Raw genomic sequence first — 22,420 nt, 5'->3', positions numbered from 1 at the left:
AAAGAATTTCATAAGACTCTTATGAAAAATTAGTTTGGACGCAAAAAAGTGGTTCATAAGATGTATCTGATGAAATTTATAATAAGATTTCCTCTGAGTGATGTGAACACACAGCATTTATATGTGCAGTGTTGTATTTCATACATCCCTCTAGTAATGTCAATTGTATATATTTTCTAAATAGGAGACAAGTTGCAAAAAATCTATCTATAAGGCTGGCACGCACCGCTAATGTTTGCATTTATGCAATATAATAGGTACTCAATTTAGATAACTTTTGAATCCTTTTTCTTAATTTAATATTTTTTATTCTCGTATTCATAAAAAGAAAATAAAATTTCAAAATTTAAAAAAATGCAGAAAATTTAAAAAAAATAAGTGCTGAACAAAAACAAGAACCGAGGATGATGAATCACTCCAGAATCAAAAATTTAAATCGAAGATCGACGACTTATCGAATCACTATTGTTGATTTCCTCTATTCTCGGTTTAAATTGAAACGTTCTCTAGAAAAACTTTTATTTCGCTTCAATGCTCTAACACGTTTATAAATAGGTACTTCACTGCCTAATTCTCGTTCTTGCCGCTGCACGAGCACGATTCTGAATTTTGTTGGAAATTTTCCTCAGCTGATTCCGATAGTCGTTCATAGTCGAGTAGTCGTTCTTCCAAACATCTGAAAAAAGATGAATATAATTAATAAACTGCCATTACTATTGACAGCAATGAGCAAAACTACCGAACAGAAGTTGGTTGAATATATAGAAAGACATCATGTTGATTTCGCCATCGTTAAATCCTAGCTCACTGATCAAGCTTTCGGTGACGAAATCCTTCAAAATCGGTTCTAGATTGCGATTATGTTTCTGAATGGTCGTTCCCAGAAAGTTCACCTAAAACGGTACGATGATATAAAACGTTAGTTTGAAATAACATAATAAAATCTGTCATTGCCCTTACAAATGAAACCAACGATTCCTGGTCGCTCACAATCGATTCCTCCAATTCCCTCAGGTCATCGACCTGGTTGATGGGAAACTCCACCAGTTTTAGCTCATCTTGCTCGATAAACTCCCCGATCAAATCGTTCTCGTCCGAATCCATCTCCAGTTGTATCTCATCAACGATTTCATCCTGTATCATTGCTTCCTCTTCTAGGACTTCCTGCTGTTGTTGTTGTTGCTGCTGCTGCTGTTGGGCTTGGACTGCAGCTAGCTGAGCTAGCTGGGCCGGGCTAGCCGTTATGAACTGCCGATTGATCAATCCGTTCATGTGCATGGCGTTCAGGCTGTCGGCCTGGGCATTCATATAGATAATGTTTTCCAGATTTTTCTCGATTTCGTCCAGTCGGACGATGATCGATTTCAGCGTTTCCGGATCGAAATCGGTGGCACCCGGATCGGCAAAGGTTTTATGGATCTTTTGGATAACGGCTATGAGAAAATAAAACGACGATCAAAATTTAACAAACGTTCATATTATTGAAATGCATTGATTCAGATTGCTATGAAACGTTGCATAAAATTCACTTTGAATGTTGAAATACTTTCATTCAACATGAAAATGATCGATAACATCATCTATACTTACAGATATCATCCTCATCGTCTTCGATGTCGATCTCCTCGATTCCGGCATCGGTTCGGAACTTTTTCACCTCGATCCGGATATCATCGGAAATATTGAAACTCCGGATCGTGGTGGAGATGTTAGACTGGACCACACTCATCCCCACAATCAGAATATGAACGAAAACTTAAAAACGGAAAAGGACCATTGCGGGCACTGCGCGGAATTGCGGATTGATTTTCTGCTAAACGTAAACAAAAACAAAGTCTTGTTCGAAATTTTCGAAAATAAAAACAAACGCTTCGATTTTTTTTTTCATGCAGGGTCGTCCGGAAACGCCGAAAACTTTTCGAAATAAGGGAGAAAGAAAAATGGAGAACTGTCAAAGTGGAAAACAACAAGCCGGGAATCGTGTTTTCTGAAAAGTTAGGGGAATATTTTTTGAAATATTGCTTTGTTTTCGCATGTAAAGTTGATCAAAACAGCACAAAACCATGGCTGATGCTGCCGCACGTCAGCTGCAGTACGAGTACAAAGCGGTAAGTTTCATTTCTAGCCGGAATTCAGAATTATATGAAGCCAATTTTATTTCCTCCCAAACGCTCCCAACCCAAAATGGCAACGTAGTTGAAACGTTTATGCTGAATTTTAACAATATCCCTGATGAACTTTTCAGAACTCCAATCTTGTGTTGCAAGCGGATGTCCGGTTGATTGAACGACCTCGGCGTGATGAGGCCACCGGTGAGGTGCTCTCCCTGGTGGGCAAGCTGGACGGGACCCGTATGGGCGATCGGGCCCAGCGAAGCAAACCCGAAAAGACCGAAGAAAGAAAGGCCAAGTAAGTATACGAGGGGTATCCGGAAGCTGTTAGAAGGGTTCAAATATTTGTTAAAACTCAAATACGTCAACCAGTTCGATTTGCTGTTAAAGCTTTATTTTGTTGTTACGGATATTGGCTGGAAATGTATACATTTATAATATCATAAAAATAAAGTTTAAATTTTTTACCAAGTCGTATCACGAATCAAAAAACATATACATTATTAACGTTCATATAACATCTAATAAAAAAAAAACCTTTAATTACTTACGGCGCGTTCGTAAAATGATTTTTTTGGGTGATGCATCAGTCGATGGATAGATGTCAAATCACTTCCCAATGCTTTTGCATACGTTTGTTTGTAGGTAATTTACGAACGCCAGCATCGATAAAAAAATCACTTCGATAGAAAAAATTTACGAACACGCCGTTAGATGAAAATAAAAAAAAACTATGATTTACGTCCATAAAAATTCCAGGCGACAACGTCGCGACGAAGCACAGTACGACTTCAACAGCATGAAGGGCGCCACTTTGCTGTCGGAGGGAATCGACGAGATGGTCGGCATCGTTTACCGGCCCAAGACGCAGGAAACGCGTCAAACGTACGAGGTACTGTTGAGCTTCATCCAGGAGGCGATCGGCGATCAACCGCGGGACATTTTGTGCGGTGCTGCCGACGAAATTCTGGCGGTACTCAAAAACGACAAAATGAAAGATCGCGAGCGGAAGCGCGAAATCGACGGGCTGCTAGGGTCGGTCACTGATGAGCGGTTTGCGTTGCTGGTTAATTTGGGCAAGAAAATAACCGACTTTGGAACCGATTCGGCGGGTGCGACCGGTTTAGCCGCTGAGGAACAGATCGATGAAACGTACGGCATCAACGTACAGTTCGAAGAGTCCGAGGCAGAAAGTGAGGAGGAAGAATACGGTGAAGTGCGAGACGAAGATGCACAGGACGAGGGGGAAGAAGCCAGGGATGATGGAATGTTGCACGCGGAGAATGTAAGTATAGGATAGCATTTTAATAGATAAACAATATGTGCCAACATTTAGCATTTTCTTAAGTATAACTTACTATTTTTTTTCGAATTTCAGCTCGGCGGTAACGAGGAAAACAAGAAAGAGAAAGCCCTAGATCCGCGGGACATCGACGCCCACTGGTTGCAGCGATGTCTGCGCAAATACTACAATGATTCGATGCTTTCCCAGTCAAAAGCTGGGGAGGTGTTGGGAGTGCTCCGGGATGCTGGTGACGATCGGGAGTGCGAAAATCAGCTAGTGCTGCTTCTGGGCTACGATTGTTTCGATTTTATTAAGCTGCTCAAAAAGAATAGACAGATGATTTTATATTGCACTCTTCTGGCGTCCTCGCAAAGTGAGAGTGATCGCATTAAAATTCGTGAAAAAATGAAGGCAGATTCATATTTGGCAAAAATTCTCAGGCAGCTGGACACCGGCAAGCAGGAGATGGATGATTATGAGAGTGAGAAGGCAAAAATGCAGCGCCGTAGGAAAGAACAAGATGATGATAACATGGAAGGCATTGGAGGTCAGATCCCCGGGAATCGAACTGTTTTGGAACTTGACGAGCTGGCTTTCACCCAAGGATCTCATTTGATGGCAAACAAAAGATGTCAGCTACCGGATGGTAGTTTCCGTAAGCAGCGAAAAGGCTACGAAGAAGTTCATGTTCCAGCATTGAAACCCAAACCCTTTGAAAATGACGAAGAATTGATGGCAATCGATAAATTACCTAAATATGTCCAGCCGGTGTTCTCAGGTTTCAAAACATTGAACCGTATTCAGAGTAGAATTTACAAAACTGCATTAGAAAGTGACGAAAATGTTCTACTTTGCGCTCCCACTGGTGCCGGTAAAACGAACGTAGCTCTATTGACCATGATGAGAGAGATTGGGAAGCATATCAACGACGATGGAACGATCAATGTGGACGAATTTAAAATAATCTACATCGCTCCGATGCGTTCTCTGGTACAGGAAATGGTTGGTAACTTTGGAAAACGCCTGGGGACTTATAATTTGACAGTTTCGGAATTGACTGGTGATCATCAATTGAGCCGGGAGCAGATCGCTGCTACCCAGGTGATTGTTTGCACGCCGGAAAAATGGGACATTATCACTCGAAAAGGAGGAGAAAAAACCTATACCCAATTGGTGAGATTGATAATTATTGATGAAATTCACTTGCTGCACGATGAGCGTGGACCGGTTTTGGAATCACTGGTTGCTCGGACGATCCGTAACATTGAAACAACACAGGAGGATGTCCGTATCATTGGATTGTCTGCAACCCTTCCAAATTACCAAGACGTTGCAACGTTCCTCAGAGTTCGTCCTGAAACCGGCTTATTCTATTTCGATAACAGCTTCCGACCGGTTGCATTGGAGCAACAGTACATCGGTGTAACGGAGAAGAAAGCCCTCAAACGCTTCCAAGTCATGAACGATATCGTTTACGAGAAGGTGATGGAACATGCCGGAAAGAACCAAGTTTTGGTTTTCGTGCATTCGCGAAAGGAAACCGGTAAGACGGCTCGCGCCATACGTGACATGTGTTTGGAAAAAGATACTCTGGGAAGTTTCTTAAGAGAAGGGTCTGCTAGTATGGAAGTATTGCGTTCTGAAGCTGAGCAGGTTAAGAACTCAGAGTTGAAGGATTTGCTACCATATGGATTTGCAATCCATCACGCTGGAATGACCCGTGTTGACCGTACTCTGGTTGAGGATTTGTTTGCCGATCGTCACATACAGGTTCTGGTCTCAACGGCTACTCTAGCTTGGGGTGTTAACTTGCCGGCTCACACCGTCATCATCAAAGGAACACAGGTGTACAACCCAGAGAAAGGTCGTTGGGTTGAACTAGGAGCCCTCGACGTTCTCCAGATGTTGGGTCGAGCAGGTCGTCCACAATACGACACCAAGGGAGAGGGAATTCTCATCACCAATCACAGCGAGCTGCAGTTCTATCTGTCGCTGTTGAATCAACAACTCCCAATCGAGTCACAGCTTATCTCCAAAATGCCGGATATGCTGAACGCAGAAATTGTGCTTGGAACCATTCAGAATGTCAAAGACGCTGTAACTTGGCTTGGTTACACTTACCTTTACATAAGAATGCTCCGACAACCAACGCTGTATGGAGTTTCATTTGATGCTATCAAAGAAGATCCGCTGCTGGAAAATTTCCGTGCCGATTTAGTCCACACTGCAGCTTTGCATCTTGAAAAGAGCGGTTTGGTCAAATACGATCGTAAAAGTGGTCATTTCCAGGTGACGGAAATAGGACGAATCGCTTCGCATTATTATTGCACTCACGATACGATGCTGACTTACAATCAGCTGCTGAAGCCTACTCTCAGTGAAATTGAGCTGTTTCGCGTTTTTTCGTTGTCCGGGGAGTTCCGCAATATAACCGTTCGTGAGGAGGAGAAGCTGGAGTTGCAGAAGCTGATGGAACGCGTTCCAATCCCGATTAAGGAAAGCATGGAGGAGTCCAGCGCCAAAGTGAATGTCCTGTTGCAGGCTTATATTTCGCAGTTGAAGTTGGAAGGATTCGCACTGATGGCGGATATGGTATACGTCACACAGTCAGCTTCACGTTTGTTGAGAGCGATTTTCGAGATTGTATTGCATCGGGAGTGGGCGCAGCTGGCCGACAAATGTCTAACTCTTTGTAAAATGATTGACCGTCGTATGTGGCAAAGTATGTCACCGTTGAGGCAATTTCGGAAAATGCCGGAAGAAATTGTCAAGAAAATTGAAAAGAAGAATTTCCCTTGGGAACGTTTATACGATCTGGAAGCTAACGAAATCGGTGAACTCATTCGAGTTCCAAAGCTGGGAAAAACTATTTACAAGTACGTTCACCAGTTCCCGAAACTTGAGCTGTCCACTCACATTCAACCGATCACTCGGTCTACCCTGAGAGTGGAACTCACAATCACTCCCGATTTTCAATGGGACGATAAAATTCATGGTCAATCCGAAGCGTTCTGGATTCTGGTGGAGGACGTTGATTCAGAAGTGATCCTACACCATGAATACTTCCTGCTGAAAGCTAAATACTGTCAGGATGATCATCTGGTGAAGTTCTTCGTGCCGGTATTCGAACCCTTACCACCTCAATACTTTCTGAGAATAGTTTCTGATCGTTGGATAGGAGCAGAAACCCAGCTCCCCGTTTCCTTCCGGCATCTGATCCTGCCGGAAAAGAATCTACCACCAACTGAACTTTTGGATTTGCAGCCTTTACCTATTAGCGCTTTGCGGGAGCCACGCTTTGAAGAACTTTACTCTGAACGCTTCCCGCAGTTTAATCCAATCCAGACGCAAGTTTTCAATGCCGTTTACAACAGCGAGGACAATGTTTTTGTGGGAGCTCCAACCGGATCCGGAAAGACAACAATAGCTGAGTTTGCAGTATTGAGGATGTTACAGCAAAATCCTCATGGTCGCGTTGTCTATCTGGTGTCGAAAGACACCTTAGCTGAATTGATTTTCATGGATTGGCATCAGAAGTTCAGTCAAAACTTGGGCTGCAAGGTGGTGAAACTCACTGGAGAAACTGGAACGGATTTAAAGTTGATTGCTAAAGGACAAATCATTGTTACGACGGCTGACAAGTGGGATATTTTGTCTCGTCGTTGGAAGCAGAGGAAGAACGTGCAGAATATTCAGCTCTTCATAGTTGACGAACTGCAGCTGATCGGTGGAGAAGATGGTCCTGTTTTGGAAGTAGTTTGCTCCCGTATGCGGTATATTTCATCGCAGATCGAAAAACAAATACGTATTATCGCTTTGTCGGCTTCATTGTCCGATGCCAGGGATGTTGCACAGTGGTTAGGATGTAACGCGAATGCGACTTTCAATTTCCATCCTAGCGTCAGGCCTATTCCACTGGAATTACACGTCCAAGGGTTCAATATCACTCATAATGCCTCGAGAGTTGCTGCGATGTCTAAGCCAGTTTACAACGCAATCACCAAATTCAGTCCCCATAAGCCGGTGATCGTTTTCGTATCTTCTCGAAAGCTGGCTCGACTCACAGCTATTGATATTTTGACGTACTGTGCTGCGGAAGCTCAACCTAATAGGTTCTTCCACGCGGAAGAGGAAGATATAAAACCTTTCTTGGATCGAATGACGGACAAAACATTGAAGGAGACTCTTTCTCAAGGTGTGGCGTACATTCACGAAGGTTTGACCCCTGCAGATCATAGGATTGTGGAACAGCTGTTTGATTCCGGTGCCGTTCAAATTGCGGTCGTTACGAGAGATCTCTGTTGGGGTCTAAACATTTCGGCCTATCTCGTGGTGATCATGGATACCCAATTTTACAATGGCAAAAGCCATTCTTACGATGACTACCCCATCACAGATGTGATGCAAATGGTCGGTAGAGCTAACCGACCGCTGGAAGATGACGATGCCAAGTGTGTCCTGATGTGTCAAAGCTCCAAGAAGGACTTTTTCAAAAAGTTCCTCAACGAAAGCCTGCCAGTCGAAAGCCATCTGGATCATCGCTTGCACGATCACTTCAATGCAGAAATTGTGACAAAGACCATTGAGAACAAACAGGACGCAGTGGATTATCTAACCTGGACCTTCCTATATCGACGATTGACTCAGAATCCAAACTATTACAACCTACAGGGTGTCACTCATCGACACCTTTCCGATCATCTATCAGAGCTGGTTGAGTCAACCTTGTCCGATCTGGAACAATCCAAATGTATCAGCGTCGAGGATGAAATGGATACGTTGCCGCTGAATCTGGGAATGATTGCTGCGTACTATTACATAAACTACACGACAATTGAGTTGTTCAGTTTGTCGCTGAACAGCAAAACCAAAATCCGTGGACTGCTGGAAATCATCGCATCGGCCGCAGAATACGAAGATGTGGTTGTCCGACACCATGAAGATAACATATTGAAAAGCTTGGCTCAGAGGCTGCCGAACAAGTTGACAGGACCCAATGGAGCTGCTCCAAAGTAAGTAGAACTGTATTTCATAACTGTAAACTTTAAAAAACAAACATTTCTATTAAGGAACCGAGTAAAACATTAAAAAAATTTATTGTTTAATTTTTTTAATAGATATAACGACCCACACATCAAAACAAACCTATTGCTTCAGGCGCATCTGTCTCGGCTGCAGCTGGGAGCAGAACTTCAAGGCGACACCGAACAAATTCTCGGAAAAGCCATTCGACTCATCCAAGCTTGCGTCGATGTGCTTAGCTCCAATGGATGGCTTTCGCCGGCCGTCGCAGCCATGGAGCTGGCCCAAATGGTAACGCAAGCAATGTGGAGCAAGGATTCCTATTTGAAGCAACTTCCCCACTTCACCGGGGACATTGTCAAACGGTGTCAGGAGAAGAAAATTGAAACCGTTTTCGATATCATGGAACTGGATGACGACGACCGTAGCCGGCTGCTGCAGCTGACCGATCAACAAATGTCGGACGTGGCCAGATTCTGCAATCGCTATCCGAACATCGAGATGACATTCGAGGTCATAGATCGGGATCGCATCAACTCCGGATCGTCGGTTAATGTGGCCGTCAACTTGGAACGTGAAGACGACGTGACTGGACCGGTGATTGCGCCGTTCTTCCCCCAGGTAATTTTCCACACTACTAACAACTGGCGCCAGTATTGAAAATTTCCAACAATCAATAAGTTACGAAGCATATATTTCTGGCTAAATAATTACAGAGCAAAGAAACGTTGTTTTATAAACATGTCAACCGGATGTAGCATACACCTTCGCCTAGTTGTGCAGTGCAAGATTAGTTCAAGATGCATTTGGAATTGATACCGTGTGCAATTTTTATTGATTACCGAACAATGTTGTCTGTTTAATGTTATTGCAAAATTTCAAGACGTGGGATGATCTTGCTGGCTTGAAAATATTTACGAAAAGCTAACCCGTTCAATCTCGCTAGATTCTGTTTGATTTGTTTTGCACTCTTCGAAGGCGGGATGAGTGACAGGTGGCGCCATCCGTATAATGGCACGGTTTTAAATCGTATTTTAGCTGGAATACGTTATTTCTCCTGTACTAAAGTCAACGTTAAATATCACCTATTTAACAATGCAAATAACAGTTGATTTCAGGTTATCTTATTTTTTGAAATTTATAAGCGTTCAGTTAAACAAATATCTAATTCAATACTTTCAGATAAGTCGGTTTACAAAATGAAGCTTATGTCTTTCATAAAAGTATTTTTCTCGCCTTTTGCATGTTTATCATATATTCTTTCTTTTCTTTTAACTCATTCTAGAAACGCGAAGAAGGCTGGTGGGTAGTGATCGGCGATCCGAAAACCAACTCGCTGCTCTCGATCAAACGGCTCACCCTGCAGCAGAAGGCGAAGGTGAAGCTGGATTTCGTGGCTCCCAGTCCGGGCCACCACGAGTATACCCTGTACTTCATGAGCGATTCGTACCTCGGGTGCGATCAGGAGTACGAGTTCAACATCAACGTAGGTGATTTCCAGTCGGAGAGCGAAAGCGATTCGGATTAAGTATCCTTGGACTACGATAAAGGTAACGTTTATTGTCTCTATATTCTAACCACCCACATCCAGCATAAATACCTATTTAGAATATCTTTGAGGGAATCTGTGCAGGTGTTATGATACTTCTAATAAATCCCACAGAGGAAATTCACTTGTCCCGATTTCCGGGAGCAATGATCCCGAAAGATTGATTTTTTTTTCAATCAAGTGTAGTCATATCACTGCCATCCATGGAGCCGAAGGTACCAAAAGTCGGTCACAATCGGAAACCAATCTATAATGATGCAAGTGTGACTTTGGCGCTTTATCCGCTCCAACGAACGATGGCTGCCTGTCGATCGTGTAACTCAATATGCCGTTTTCTTAGGGTGAAGGTAAGAGGGGAAGGGCCGCCGGATAACGAAAACTGATACAGTCAATCAAATGGTCTTCGAAAACGGTGAAACCTGATAAGAAGACAAAGCGATCAGGTTTTGTGCAGCAAAGAAGAACAGCGATCTTGGGCTTACAGTTGTATTTATTAATGCAATAATTTTTAGCATCCATTCACTGCTGTCGGTTTTGCAGATGATACCACACCAGAAAACAACAAATAACCGGGTGTCAATAATACAGGGAATGAAAACAAACCATCGGAGCTGAAGATTGATTGGGAAAGGAAATCCTTCCAACCAACGTTGGTGTTTGGTGCGATTCGGTGTTCCGCTTTCGTAACCTTTCATATACATATATTGTTATTGATATTTCCATCTTTGTTTCAACACGTAAAAATTCATATGTTAGTAACTTCAATAGGGGCCGGTTGAAGAAGATGCAAATGCAAATTGAAACGACTGGTTGTTAACAATAAAAAGATGTTTTCGAAGACCATTCTCGTTACGACGATTATCATAGGCCGGGCGCCTTATCAGCGAGCGAGGGGTGGCAAAAGTAACGCTGAACGACTGAACGATCTGGGACTGACGAACGGACGGACGGGTTGATACTCAAATCGAAAGGTCCACTGGCTGGCAGCGATTCGTTGCCCTAGTCAAAGGGACAGTGTACAGAGTTAATGACGCATGTGAGGGATTTCATTTGCGTCTAGCTAGGAGGCTTACATGAATGCTGGAACTTTCATCGCATGAAGAGTAAACTGGACGTGTCTGTCACGCTAATAATAATAATTGCTAACAATATTCAATAATCTTTCCGGGTGGATGACTGGAACACCCGAGAAATCAAATGCGTTACTCCAATGCGCTTCTAATAATAATCCAATCATTGTTGAGAAAATACTGCCATGAAAAAACCCAATTTCAGCATTGTGGAGAAAAGTAACGGGATGAAAACTTTGCCACGTTAGTCAAAATTGAAATGTAATACACATCTTGCAATACCATCAAGATTTGTTTTATAAAGGCAACCTTAGGTAACATGCAGATCTCGGTTTTAATGCAGAGTTTCAGAGTTTGTTTGCAGAGTTTCATATTAGCATATGCTAGTTTAAGGCCTTCTTATTATTTATTTATTTTCATAGTTTTCCGTCTCACGACATAACTTGACGAACATAATTCCCAAAACTCACTCGGTCCATGGCAACCGTTTTCCAATTTCTCAGACAACCCACATTCGCTAGATCACGCTTCACTTGGTCTAACCACCACGCTTGTTGCGCCCCTGTTCGTCTTGTTCCTACCGGATTCGTAGCGAACACTTGTTTTGCAGGACAGTCGTCCGGCATTCTCGCAACATGTTCTGCCCAGCGTATCCGGTCAGCCTTCACCACCTTCTGGATACTGGCTTCGCCGTAGAGTAGCGCGAGCTCTTGGTCCATCCTTCGCCTCCATATTCCGTTCGCCTGCACGCCGCCAAAGATGGTTCTTAACACTCGTCGCTCGAATACTCCGAGTATACGCAGGTCCTCCTCGAGCAATATCCATGTCTCGTGCCCGTAGAGAACAACCGGTCTAATGGGCGTCATGTACAGGATACACTTGGTGCGAGGGCTAAGTCTTCTCGACCGCAGTTGCTTATTGAGTCCATAGTGCACGACTTCCGCTGATAATTCGCCGCCGGATCTCACGGCTGGTGTCATTGTCTGCGGTCACCAATGAGCCGAGATAGATAAAGTCTTCGACTATCCACAGCTCCACGCCTTCGATCGTGACATTGTTATTACTGGTAAAGCGGGTTCGGTCGGTCTTGGATCCGCAGGCCAGCATTTACTTCGTCTTGAACGTATCAATCATCAACCCAATTCTTTCTTCTTCGCGTTTCATTTTGCGATAGAACTCCTACCCCGCCGCAGATGATGTCATCGGCAAAGCAGATAAGTTGACTGGATCTGTTGAAAATCGTGGCCCGCTTTTCACCCACTGCTCGTCGAATAACACCTTCTAGCTAGCGCCACGTTGAACATCATGCAGGATAGACCATCGCCTTGTCGAAGCCTCCTGCGTGATTCGAATGAACTCGACAATTTACCCGAATTTCGCACACAGCACTGCGTTCCATCCATCGTTGCCTTGATCAGTCTGGTCAGCTTCCCGGAAAAGCCGATCTCGTACATGATTTTCCATAGCTCGTCACGGTCGATCGTGTGGTATGCGGCTTTGAAGTCGATGAATAGATGGTGCGTAGGAACTTGGTGTTCACGGCATTTTTGGAGGATTTGCCGTAATGTGAAGATCTGGTCCGTCGTTGACCGTCCCTCTATGAATCTGTTTGCTTGTGGCGTTAGGCGGCGGAATTATGATTCGGGACAGCACTTTGTAGGCGGAATTTAGGACAGTGATCGCTCGGTAGTTCTCACAGTCCAGTTTTTCGCCCTTTTTGTAGATGGGGCATATTACCCCCTCCTTCCACTCCTCCGGTAGCTGTTCTATGTCTCAGATCCGGACCATTAACCGGTGTAGGCAATCGGCCAACTTATCCGGGCCCATTTTGATGAGTTCAGCTGGCGAATGGCTTCCTTAACTTCACTCATCTTTGGGAGTGGCTCCTCTACGTAGTTGCCATTTATTCTACATGGCAATTCTTAAACATTCCATGTAGAAATACACACCCAGATGCGGAACCTTGACAAAAATTATTACGGTCGGTTCTGGATATTCGATGATGATAATTTAAGCATACCTCCAATGCCGACCCAAGGTCCATGTTTGCCTGATGCTTACATCCACTTCTACTTTGGTCTTCTTCATCAACCCTTTGGAGCTTCTTGGTGCTTGAAATCGTCGGCCTGTGCACCAAGGTTTTTAGACGGTTTTTTAAACGTGAAATGTGAACCTTGAGAAGCGAGAAGTAAATTGTGAGGAGTGAGATGTGAGAATCAGTTCTCATCACTCATGTCCCACGTTATATGTACCATTTTTCACGTCTCATGTATCACGTCTCACATTCCACGACTTATGTCTCACTTCTCAAGTATCACTCCCCACTTCTCACGTCTCACGCCTGATTCCTCACGTTTCATTGCTCACGCCGCATGTCTAACTTTTCTCTCTCTCTCCTCTTGTCTCATTTCTGTCTGGAAGATTAAAAAAAATGTCTGGAAAAGTTGTCTGGATGGAGAACTTTATACGTGACGACCTTTTTTTTTTTTTTGGTCGCCAGATCGCAACATTGCCTTTCTGTGTTATAATCATCTTCGTGGCATTTCAAACTTCAATTACTAAAACGACTAAAACGGATCATTTCCTGCCATTTTGCAATGAAAATTTTGAATTTTCACTGATTTGTCAAAAAAATCATGTCGAAACTGTCTGGAAATGTCTGGAAGAAATGACACCTGGACACTTATAATAATATCTGGCAAAAGTTCAAGATGTCTAGAAGATCCAGACAAAATCTGGAAGGTTGACATCACTGCTTCTCACACCGTACTTCTCAAGTCTCACATCTCACTTCTCTGCTCTAACGTCTAATATCTCAGGTTTTAGTCCCCTGTCTCAAGGCTCAGGTCTCAGAACTTATTTCCTAAGTTTTAAGTCTCAGGCTTCATGTCTCAAGTCCCAGGTCACAGGTCTCAGTTTGCAGGTTACTTGTGATTTCAGAGATAGTCGATTAATTCCTTTGAATTCAGCCACAGTATTCGAAAAACCCAAATGCTAGTATTTCACTAGCTACTTGCTAGTATCCTCAGTGGGTTATCGGCTGAAGAAAGTGTTTCATTTCCCTCCCTTAGCTTGGATAATTTGAGGAAGGGAAATGACACACTTTCTTCAGTCGATAAACCCCTGAAGATGCTAGCAAGCAACTGTGGTTGAATTCAAAGAAATTCATCCATTTTCTTTAAAATCATAGTTTCATTTAGCCAAAAGGGTCCTTCAAACCATCTTTCGATTATAAGAGGTTACTTGTCCAACTGTCTGAAGTTAACGAGCTTCAGAATTAGTACGCTTTTTTACACAGATTGCGGGAATCAACACAATTTTTTCACACGGTACATAAAACGCGTAAATACCTTAGTGTACTTAGAATTCTTTTAAGAGCCCGTTCTATTGAACTTTAGATTACTTGGTAAGAGGTTTTTATAATAATGTGCTTATTAGGGAGAAGCGAAGCTATTCGTGTTTGCACTTCTAGAATTAAGATGATTTGCAAATTTGTCGAAATACAGTGGTTGATTTCAATCATTTACCTACCTATTAGAATAGGTAACTAATCGGATTCAAATTTTAAAATCAACACACGTTGATTGGATGATCTGTGGCCTGTACGTAATTCGCCAAATGAAATATTCAACCATGTACCTACATTTATAGTTGAGTAATGTCAGCAAACGATTTTCAACTGTAATGTTGTGTGCGATGAACGCGCTAAGCATTGTCCTTCTTCTGTTGTGACACACAGTAAAGCATTCCAGCAGATTCACTTAAATGTTTCACGCTTTTAAAAGGATAACTTTGATACGCTGAAATCCTCTGATGTTTGCCAATGACTGTCCCTTATTGAAAATTTATGTTTTTGAATTTAACTATATTTTGAAATGAACACCTTCTAGGCAAATGTTTTTAAAAGTTGTATACACCTAGGTTTTTTTACACGGGTTTTTTTACGCGGTTTTTTTACACGGTTTTCGGGAATTAACACGGTTTTTTTACACGGTTTTCGCGAATTAACACGGTTTTTGAGAGAAAATATTCTAAGTCCTTTTCAAAGGAAAACACTTAGAATCTTTTTGAGTTGGGAAAATCTTATCTCTTAGACTAAGAACATGATACATGGGACCTGAGACCTGGGACCTGGGACCTGAGACCTGAGACCTGAGACCTGAGATCTGAGACTTGAGACATGAGACATGAGACCTAAGACATGAAACATTAGAAATTAGACATGAGACCTGAGACCTGGAACCTGAGACAAGGGATATTACACTTGAGACCTCAGCATGAGACATCAGACCTGAGACCTGAGACCTGAGGCATGAGACAAGAACCATGAAACATGAGACTTTAGACCTGAGACATGGGACATGAGACATGAGACATGAGGCATGAGACATAAGACATAAGACATGAGACCTGAGGCATGAGACAAGAGCCATGAAACATGAGACCTGAGACCTGAGACATGAGACTTTGGACCTGAGACCGGAGACAAGCTACTAGTATTAGTACAGCGAAAAATAAGTTTCGCTCCGATTTCAACATGCGACCCCTCTAGTGAAAGTGTTTGACTTGTGGGTGACGAAAAATAGTGTCTCGACTTCGCTAGTACAAGCTACTAGTGTTAGTACCGCGAGAAATTCGTTTAGCTCCGATTTCAACTTTCAACCGGTCAAGTGAAAGGGGTTGACTTGCAGGTGACGAAAAATAGTGTCGCGAGTTCGCTAGTACAAGCTACTAGTGTAAGTACCGCGAAAAATTAGTTAAGCTCCGATTTCAACTTGCGACCCCTCTAGTGAAAAGGTTTGACTTCTAGGTGACGAAAAATAGTGTCGCGAGTTCGCTAGTACAAGCTACTAGTGTTAGTACCGCGAGAAATTAGTTAAGCTCCGATTTCAACTTTCAACCGTTCAAGTGAAAGGGTTTGACACTACTCTTCGTCACCCACAAGTGAAACCCTTTCACTAGAGGGGTCGCAAGTTGAAATCGGAGCTTAACTAATTTCTCGCGGTACTTACACTAGAAGCTTGTACTAGCGAACACGCGACACTATTTTTCGTTACCTACTTGTCAAACCCTTTCACTAGAGGGGTTGCAAGTTGAAATCGGAGCTAAACTAATATCTCGCGGTACTAACACTAGTAACTTGTACTAGCGAACACGCGACACTATTTTTCGTCATCTACAAGTCAAACCCTTTCACTAGAGGGGTCGCAAGTTGAAATCGAAGCTTAACTAATTTTACGCGGTACTAATCCTAGTAGCTTGTACTAGCGAACTCGCGACACTATTTTTCGTCACCTACAAATCAAACCCTTTCACTTGACCGGTCGAAAGTTGAAATCGGAACTAAACTAATTTTTCGTGATACTTACACTAGTAGCTTGTACTAGCGATTTCGCGACACTATTTTTCGTCACCTACAAGTCAAACCCTTTCACTAGAGGGGTCGCCAGTTGAAATCGGAGCTAATCTAATTTTTCGCGGTAATAACACTATAGCTTGTCCCAAGTCTAAAGTCTCATGTCTCAGGTCTCATCTTTCATGGCTCTTGTCTCATACCTCAGGTCTCATGTCTTATGTCTCATGTCTCAGGTCTCAGGTCTCATATCTCATATCTCATGTCTCATGCCTCATGTCTCATGTCTCAGGTCTCAGGTGTCATGTCTTAAGTCTCAAGTCTCATGTCTCAGGTCTCATGTCCCATGTCTCAGGTGTCAGGTCTCGTGTTTTATGTCTTAGGTTTCTAGTTTCAGGTCTCAGGTCTAATGTGGACTTAGGTCTCAGGTGTCATGTCTTAAGTCTCAGGTCTCATGTCTCTAGTCTACATTCTCAAGTCCAGGTCTCAAGTCTCAAGTCTCAGGTCTCAGGTCTTAAGTGTCAGAACTTCAGAGCTGCAGAATTCGATTGGTCTTTTTTTACACGGTTTTCGGGAATTAACACGGTTTTTTTTTACACGGTTTTCGGGAATTAGCACGGTTTTTTTTTACACGGTTTTCGGGAATTAACACGGTTTTTTTTACACGTTTTTTTTTACGCGTTACGTATATCAGTGTAAAAAAACCTTACTGTACCTGTACATTCTTACATGGATCATTCAACCAACGCCATAGCAAGATCTATTCGAAGATCAACGAACGTTTTCACTTTCGCCGGATAAATTGATAAATTGTTCGTCTCGACCGGCTGGAGGCGCGTCACAGGTTTGTATCAAAGAGCTTTTTAACTTTATTCTAGATTTGCGACATCGCGTTCTGCGGCGTAATCATCATTGACGGTAAACCGTTTTGCCCTTCAACGTTACAGAAAAGGGTTTTCGTCGTACTAACGTCATTCGAGTACGTCTTATCAACCTGGTCCCAGTGCTAGGATTTCGGCGCTGACATTGACCCACATTATTGCCCAACAGTTCTGGACGAGCCGTAGAAGATTCTACGGCTTCCAAAAGCAAGAAAGACTCATTTACGTCTAAGCGCATTCGAAGTACGCGTGTCAATGGGATTAGTTTCGTCGAGCTATTGACCAATTGATAAGAACACAGATTCACCAAACTTCGACCTATACAGATCCGGTTAATAGCAGTTTTCCGGTAGGCTACCGTCTTATAACTTCACCTTCGTTTAGAAGAAAAAAAGTCGGAGTGGCGCAAACTTTGTGTATGAAACTTGAGACGCCATAACGGTGAAAAACGATCCTTCCCCGGCCGGAGGGAGCATCATCACGAGGGCAAGATGTTTTGAGCTTAGGGCCAAACACGTGTGCCTTTTCGTTGCATGAATCGGCTGAGGCACCATTCAACTGCTCCACGAGGCGAGCCGTTTTGAGATGTTTTTACAAGTACTCGTCAGGAATTTCCGCTTCGGATGAAAGGTGTGTTTTTGGTTTGTCAAAATTTGCAAAACATTTCGAATGCTTAGGTAGATGGTTCATTCAACCGAATCGAGTAATTAGTTGCAACAAGCAATTGACTACGCGACGTCTGCATCCAATTGCTACCTTGCAAGGTAATGCGACTTTGGCAGAAAAACGGTAGCAAGTGTCAATATGTGTGATTGATACCAGCTTGGTCATTGAAGGACGATAACTTTGTAGTTTTGAAATTTCCCAAAGCTATTGACAGCTTTTCCTATATAGAACAGGAACACCTGCCCAGTAAAATGGAACGAATATAAAAAAAAAAACTAAAACAATGAACATTTTCTTACACACTTTCATTTCCTAAATACAATGATCTTAGTTCATGAAACTTTTGAACTAAAACGAGTTAAAACTTCAAGAAACTACAATCGTTAAGATCAGGGTTGAAGTGTTTGAGTTTCGATCGTACGAACTCATTGAAAGATAACCTTATTTATGTAGGTTAGGGTGGCAGTCAAATGGGTTTTCAGCTCAATCGGACTCGATTTAGGGGTGCCGTAAAGCGTTTAAAAGTTTCGGGTTTTGAACCCTCAAAAATTATCTCAGGAGAACCAACGGAAATCCGGGAAATCAATTTTGATTTGATGCCAAATGACTTAAAATGCATAAAACGTCGAGGTCTGGGGTTATCTTGGAAAAAAATGTCCCTGAAAAATCGACTTTCTGGGACTCCCCGTCCCAGGAAGTCGATTTTTGGCTTGAAGCTTTTTTTCCGAAGTCTCATCAGATCTCGACGTTACATGCATTTCTAAGTCATTTGGCATCAAAATTAATGCATACAGTCGGTTTTCGAAATTCGAGCATGAAATTTTTTCCATACATCAACCACCCCATTACCCCATCACCCCATTAGGTACATAACGGCGGCACTTTATCTATGAACAAAAATCTTTAAATTTCTAAAACCATCTACAGGCCCACAAAAACTCTTTGTGCAAAGTTCCAGGTAAATTTTTTATTTAGAGATTCTTTTGACTTGACAATGACTTAAAAATTAAAAAAAAAAACGTCTTTAGTCGAAAATTCACAAAAAACGACAAAATTGCCAGAGGTGACAAAAGTGCTAAAAATAAAAAAAAAACATTCAAAGCTAAATTGCGAAAATCACCAAATTGACTAAATATACAACAATAGAAAAAATGTCATACGTAAATGACATAATCCAAAAAAAGCAAGGAAAATTGGAAAAAAAAATTAAAAATGACAATAAATTCTAAATTGCAATCATGTTAAAATGAATAAAAATAAAATAAAAAATAAAATGAATAAAAATAAAAAAATGAATAAAAATGAAATGACAACATTCGCAAGAATGACACCAATTACATTAATGACAAATGTCGACGAAAATGACATAAAATTACAACAGATAAAATAATAACAATGTCAGAAGAACACAAATGACTATTATAACAAAATTTAGAAAAAAAAAAGAATTACATAAAATGGAAAAAGTTAAAAAAATAAAAAGGTTACAAAATAATTAAATGCTTATTAGACTGCCCCAAATTTGTATGAGAAATTTCAAGCTTGTGAAATGTTATGCGCTGCAGGCTCAAATTGATCCTAGGCCTAGTACAAGATCTCATGCCAAATTTGGGCCAGATCGGATCACGGGAAGGCGTCGCTCAATGAGCCTAAAGTTTGTATGGGATTTTGGGACATTTCGTACAGGGGGAACACGAAAATCCAGTTTTTCATGAATAACTTTGGTCCCCTTCGGTCGAGTTATTTTGAAAACGGTTTTTCTTCGAAGCAGTGTCTCTCATTAATAGTGCTGAATATCACCCTTGAAAAGATGACTATTTTTTGAAACTTTTGTGTCTTAACTTGAATCGAAATGCAGTCTGAGGAGTAGGCGGTGAAAGATTGACATCGCACGCGTTTTTTTTTCGCTTCGCTGATAATTCCAATAATTTTCGTTATTTAATTGAGTGAATCTTCATAAACTGAATCTCAGTGGTATCAACGTGTGGCTGGACTTTCACAGCAGAGATGGATACCAAATAAGGGCTCCAAACTTAAGGAAAGTGTCTTACAGAAAGTTTTAAAATTTGCCTCATGAGTTGCCTTGCTTGATTTCGGTTTTGTTTTTCGTGCCAGTAGTTGGATTTCGTTTTTCACTCAATGGACCTGAAAGTGATATTTTTCAAACATCTGTTGTACATGGTTGTTTGATCTTGTTAATTCCCACGATTTCAATAATATGCTGAACTGCTTAAAAAATGTGGAAACAACGGTGATAACCGTCAATTCGACTCCAAAGGTTATTGGACGGGGCAAATGTTTACGAATTGGCGCTCGGGAGGAAGAATTGAGTTGCTTCGATTGAAAAATAACACTCCTGGACGACGCGGCGACGAGAGACTTTTGGTGAGATTGTTTCATGTTCCATTCATTCTATCATTCATCAATCCTATCTGCCAAGTAGGATTTCCTCAATTGCCCCCTTCCGATTCCTATCTGAAACAGCTTTATGGGTCGTATGAGTTCTCTGCACCTAAAGAGTTATTTTGCTGTTTCAGATGTTTCCTACCATGATTACATTGACTTGTCACGGTGTGCATTATGGTACCACACTAATCTTCAAAATCAACATTTGAAATGAGAATTGAATCCAGATTCTCATTTTGGCATCTTATGCTGGTTTTGATTATTAGTTGTACCATGTGTATCAGCCAATACAAGATGTGGGTAGTAACCCCATACTACTACTACTACTACTTAACTTGAATCGAAATGCAGTCTTCGGATGAAATGTTTGTCATAGTTTAGGCTTTTAGAAAAACCGTTTTCACTTTTTTGCTTATGCTGAGGCTTATGATACATACACTGTAAATTTTTGCCTCGATTTCCAGCAAAAAAAATTGCTGGAAACGTTCAGCAATCCAAATTTTTGCTGGAAACCAGCAATCGATTTTCGAATTGCTGGATTTTTCAGCATTCGGTTATGTGCTTGTCATTTTTGCTGAAAAATCAGCAATCGGTTTTCAAATTGCTGGACTTTCCAGCAATTGATCTAGTTTGCTGGAAAATCAGCAATCGAGTTATCAATTTGCACACAAAATTTTCGAGGCTCCACTTAGCAAAATTTCGCTGTTACTTTCGATTAGCAAAATGGGTTATTTTACTAACGCGATAGCAAAAAGCTAATTTTGCTTCATTTTAGTAATTGAAAAGGCAGTTTTACTTAATTTTAGTAAAACGAAAGTTTTCTAGCCGCTTTGTTTGCAGACAGCAGCCGCCGCCAGTTGGGAGAAAAATAACAAACTGACGCGATTAAGTTGTTCTGAAAGCGCGATGCTGGTGGTTCTTGTGGTGGCCAGATCAATGCGTACAGGTAAGGGCCGCGGCCGCGATTATGAAATGTTTAGATTTCCCGATTTTCGAAATGCAAAATTGTTTGTTTTATTTTTCTACCAGGTTGCAATTTCCGGAGGTATTGACGGGTTTTTCGCAACAGTCTGGAAGTGGACAACTGAAGTTTCAACGCGCTGCGTCTGGCTCAATCATCGATGCATGAATGACGATTGGTCATTAGCCGGAAGGTGCATTCCCAGAATCCAAACTTATTACTTTGCATTTTATGAAGTGTTTTGAAAAAGTTATAAATAAATTCAAAGTGATGTTATCCGTGCATTCTATTTAATATTCAAACATTCCCTCGAAATTTGCAAATGAAAATATAAAAAAAATTAAATTTCAGATTCTGCGGGATTTTCCCCCCTGGTTTTTGCTAAAATTTAAGTAAAACATGCCGGCGGCTCATTTTTCTCATATTTGCTAAAATTTGAGCAGAAAAAAATTGCTAAATTGATTGCTTAATTTCTAGCTGGTCAAATTTGAGCAAAATTTTGCTAAATTTCGGCCTCGAAAGTTTTGTGTGTGGAGTTTGTTTTTGTTTCGTACGCTGAAGTAAGGTGAGATTCTATTTTACGAATTTAGGTTAAATTAATATAATTATTTTATTTTCCTCTATATTCTAGCAACCAGGCATCAAGTCAAGGGTAAGTTTTTATTGTACAGGTAGATATTCCATAGAAGATACTATTCAAAACTATTTTTACAGGTGGCGGATGATCAACACTGCGGCACAAAGCGGCCACCCCAGAGCCGGTAGAAAGTTGCTAAAAAAGATTTTTCTTAATTTCTAGCTGGTCAAATTTGAGCAAAATTTTGCTAAATTTCGGCCTCGAAAGTTTTGTGTGTGGAGTTTGTTTTTGTTTCGTACGCTGAAGTAAGGTGAGATTCTATTTTACGAATTTAGGTTAAATTAATATAATTATTTTATTTTCCTCTATATTCTAGCAACCAGGCATCAAGTCAAGGGTAAGTTTTTATTGTACAGGTAGATATTCCATAGAAGATACTATTCAAAACTATTTTTACAGGTGGCGGATGATCAACACTGCGGCACAAAGCGGCCACCCCAGAGCCGGTTTTAGAAAGTTGTAAAAAAAAAAGTTTTTTT

At 41.5% G+C, this 22,420-nt stretch overlaps 3 protein-coding genes across 4 annotated transcripts in view; 2 read left to right on the top strand and 1 right to left on the bottom strand.

Annotated features, from left to right (window-relative positions):
• LOC129756308 (V-type proton ATPase subunit e 2-like) overlaps positions 1–22,420 on the top strand; it is a 404,689-nt gene that overhangs the window by 234,227 nt on the left and 148,042 nt on the right. Inside the window, exon 1 of one of the 2 annotated variants that reach the window (XM_055753152.1) lies at positions 9,808–9,811. The exons of the other annotated variant lie outside the window; for it this stretch is intronic. The gene's annotated coding sequence lies outside the window, so the exon portion shown is untranslated. Of the gene's footprint in view, positions 1–9,807; positions 9,812–22,420 lie in introns of those variants that run through there. 2 annotated transcript variants of the gene reach the window in all.
• LOC129756307 (probable inactive protein kinase DDB_G0270444) lies at positions 155–1,826 on the bottom strand. The gene is made up of 4 exons (XM_055753151.1): positions 1,591–1,826; positions 961–1,433; positions 740–893; positions 155–676 (listed from the first exon to the last, which is right to left on the bottom strand). The coding sequence occupies exons 1-4, from the start codon at positions 1,727–1,729 to the stop codon at positions 561–563; spliced, it is 882 nt and encodes a 293-aa protein (XP_055609126.1). The 5' UTR covers positions 1,730–1,826; the 3' UTR covers positions 155–560.
• LOC129756295 (U5 small nuclear ribonucleoprotein 200 kDa helicase) lies at positions 1,963–10,119 on the top strand. The gene is made up of 6 exons (XM_055753123.1): positions 1,963–2,108; positions 2,246–2,409; positions 2,871–3,396; positions 3,490–8,408; positions 8,514–9,039; positions 9,704–10,119. Exons 1-6 carry the CDS (start codon positions 2,064–2,066, stop codon positions 9,944–9,946), a joined length of 6,423 nt encoding a protein of 2,140 aa, XP_055609098.1. The 5' UTR covers positions 1,963–2,063; the 3' UTR covers positions 9,947–10,119.

The sequence above is a fragment of the Uranotaenia lowii genome, chromosome 3 (assembly GCF_029784155.1).
Source record: "Uranotaenia lowii strain MFRU-FL chromosome 3, ASM2978415v1, whole genome shotgun sequence".
NCBI lineage: Eukaryota > Metazoa > Arthropoda > Insecta > Diptera > Culicidae > Uranotaenia > Uranotaenia lowii.
This window is presented reverse-complemented; position numbering and strand designations above follow the sequence as displayed.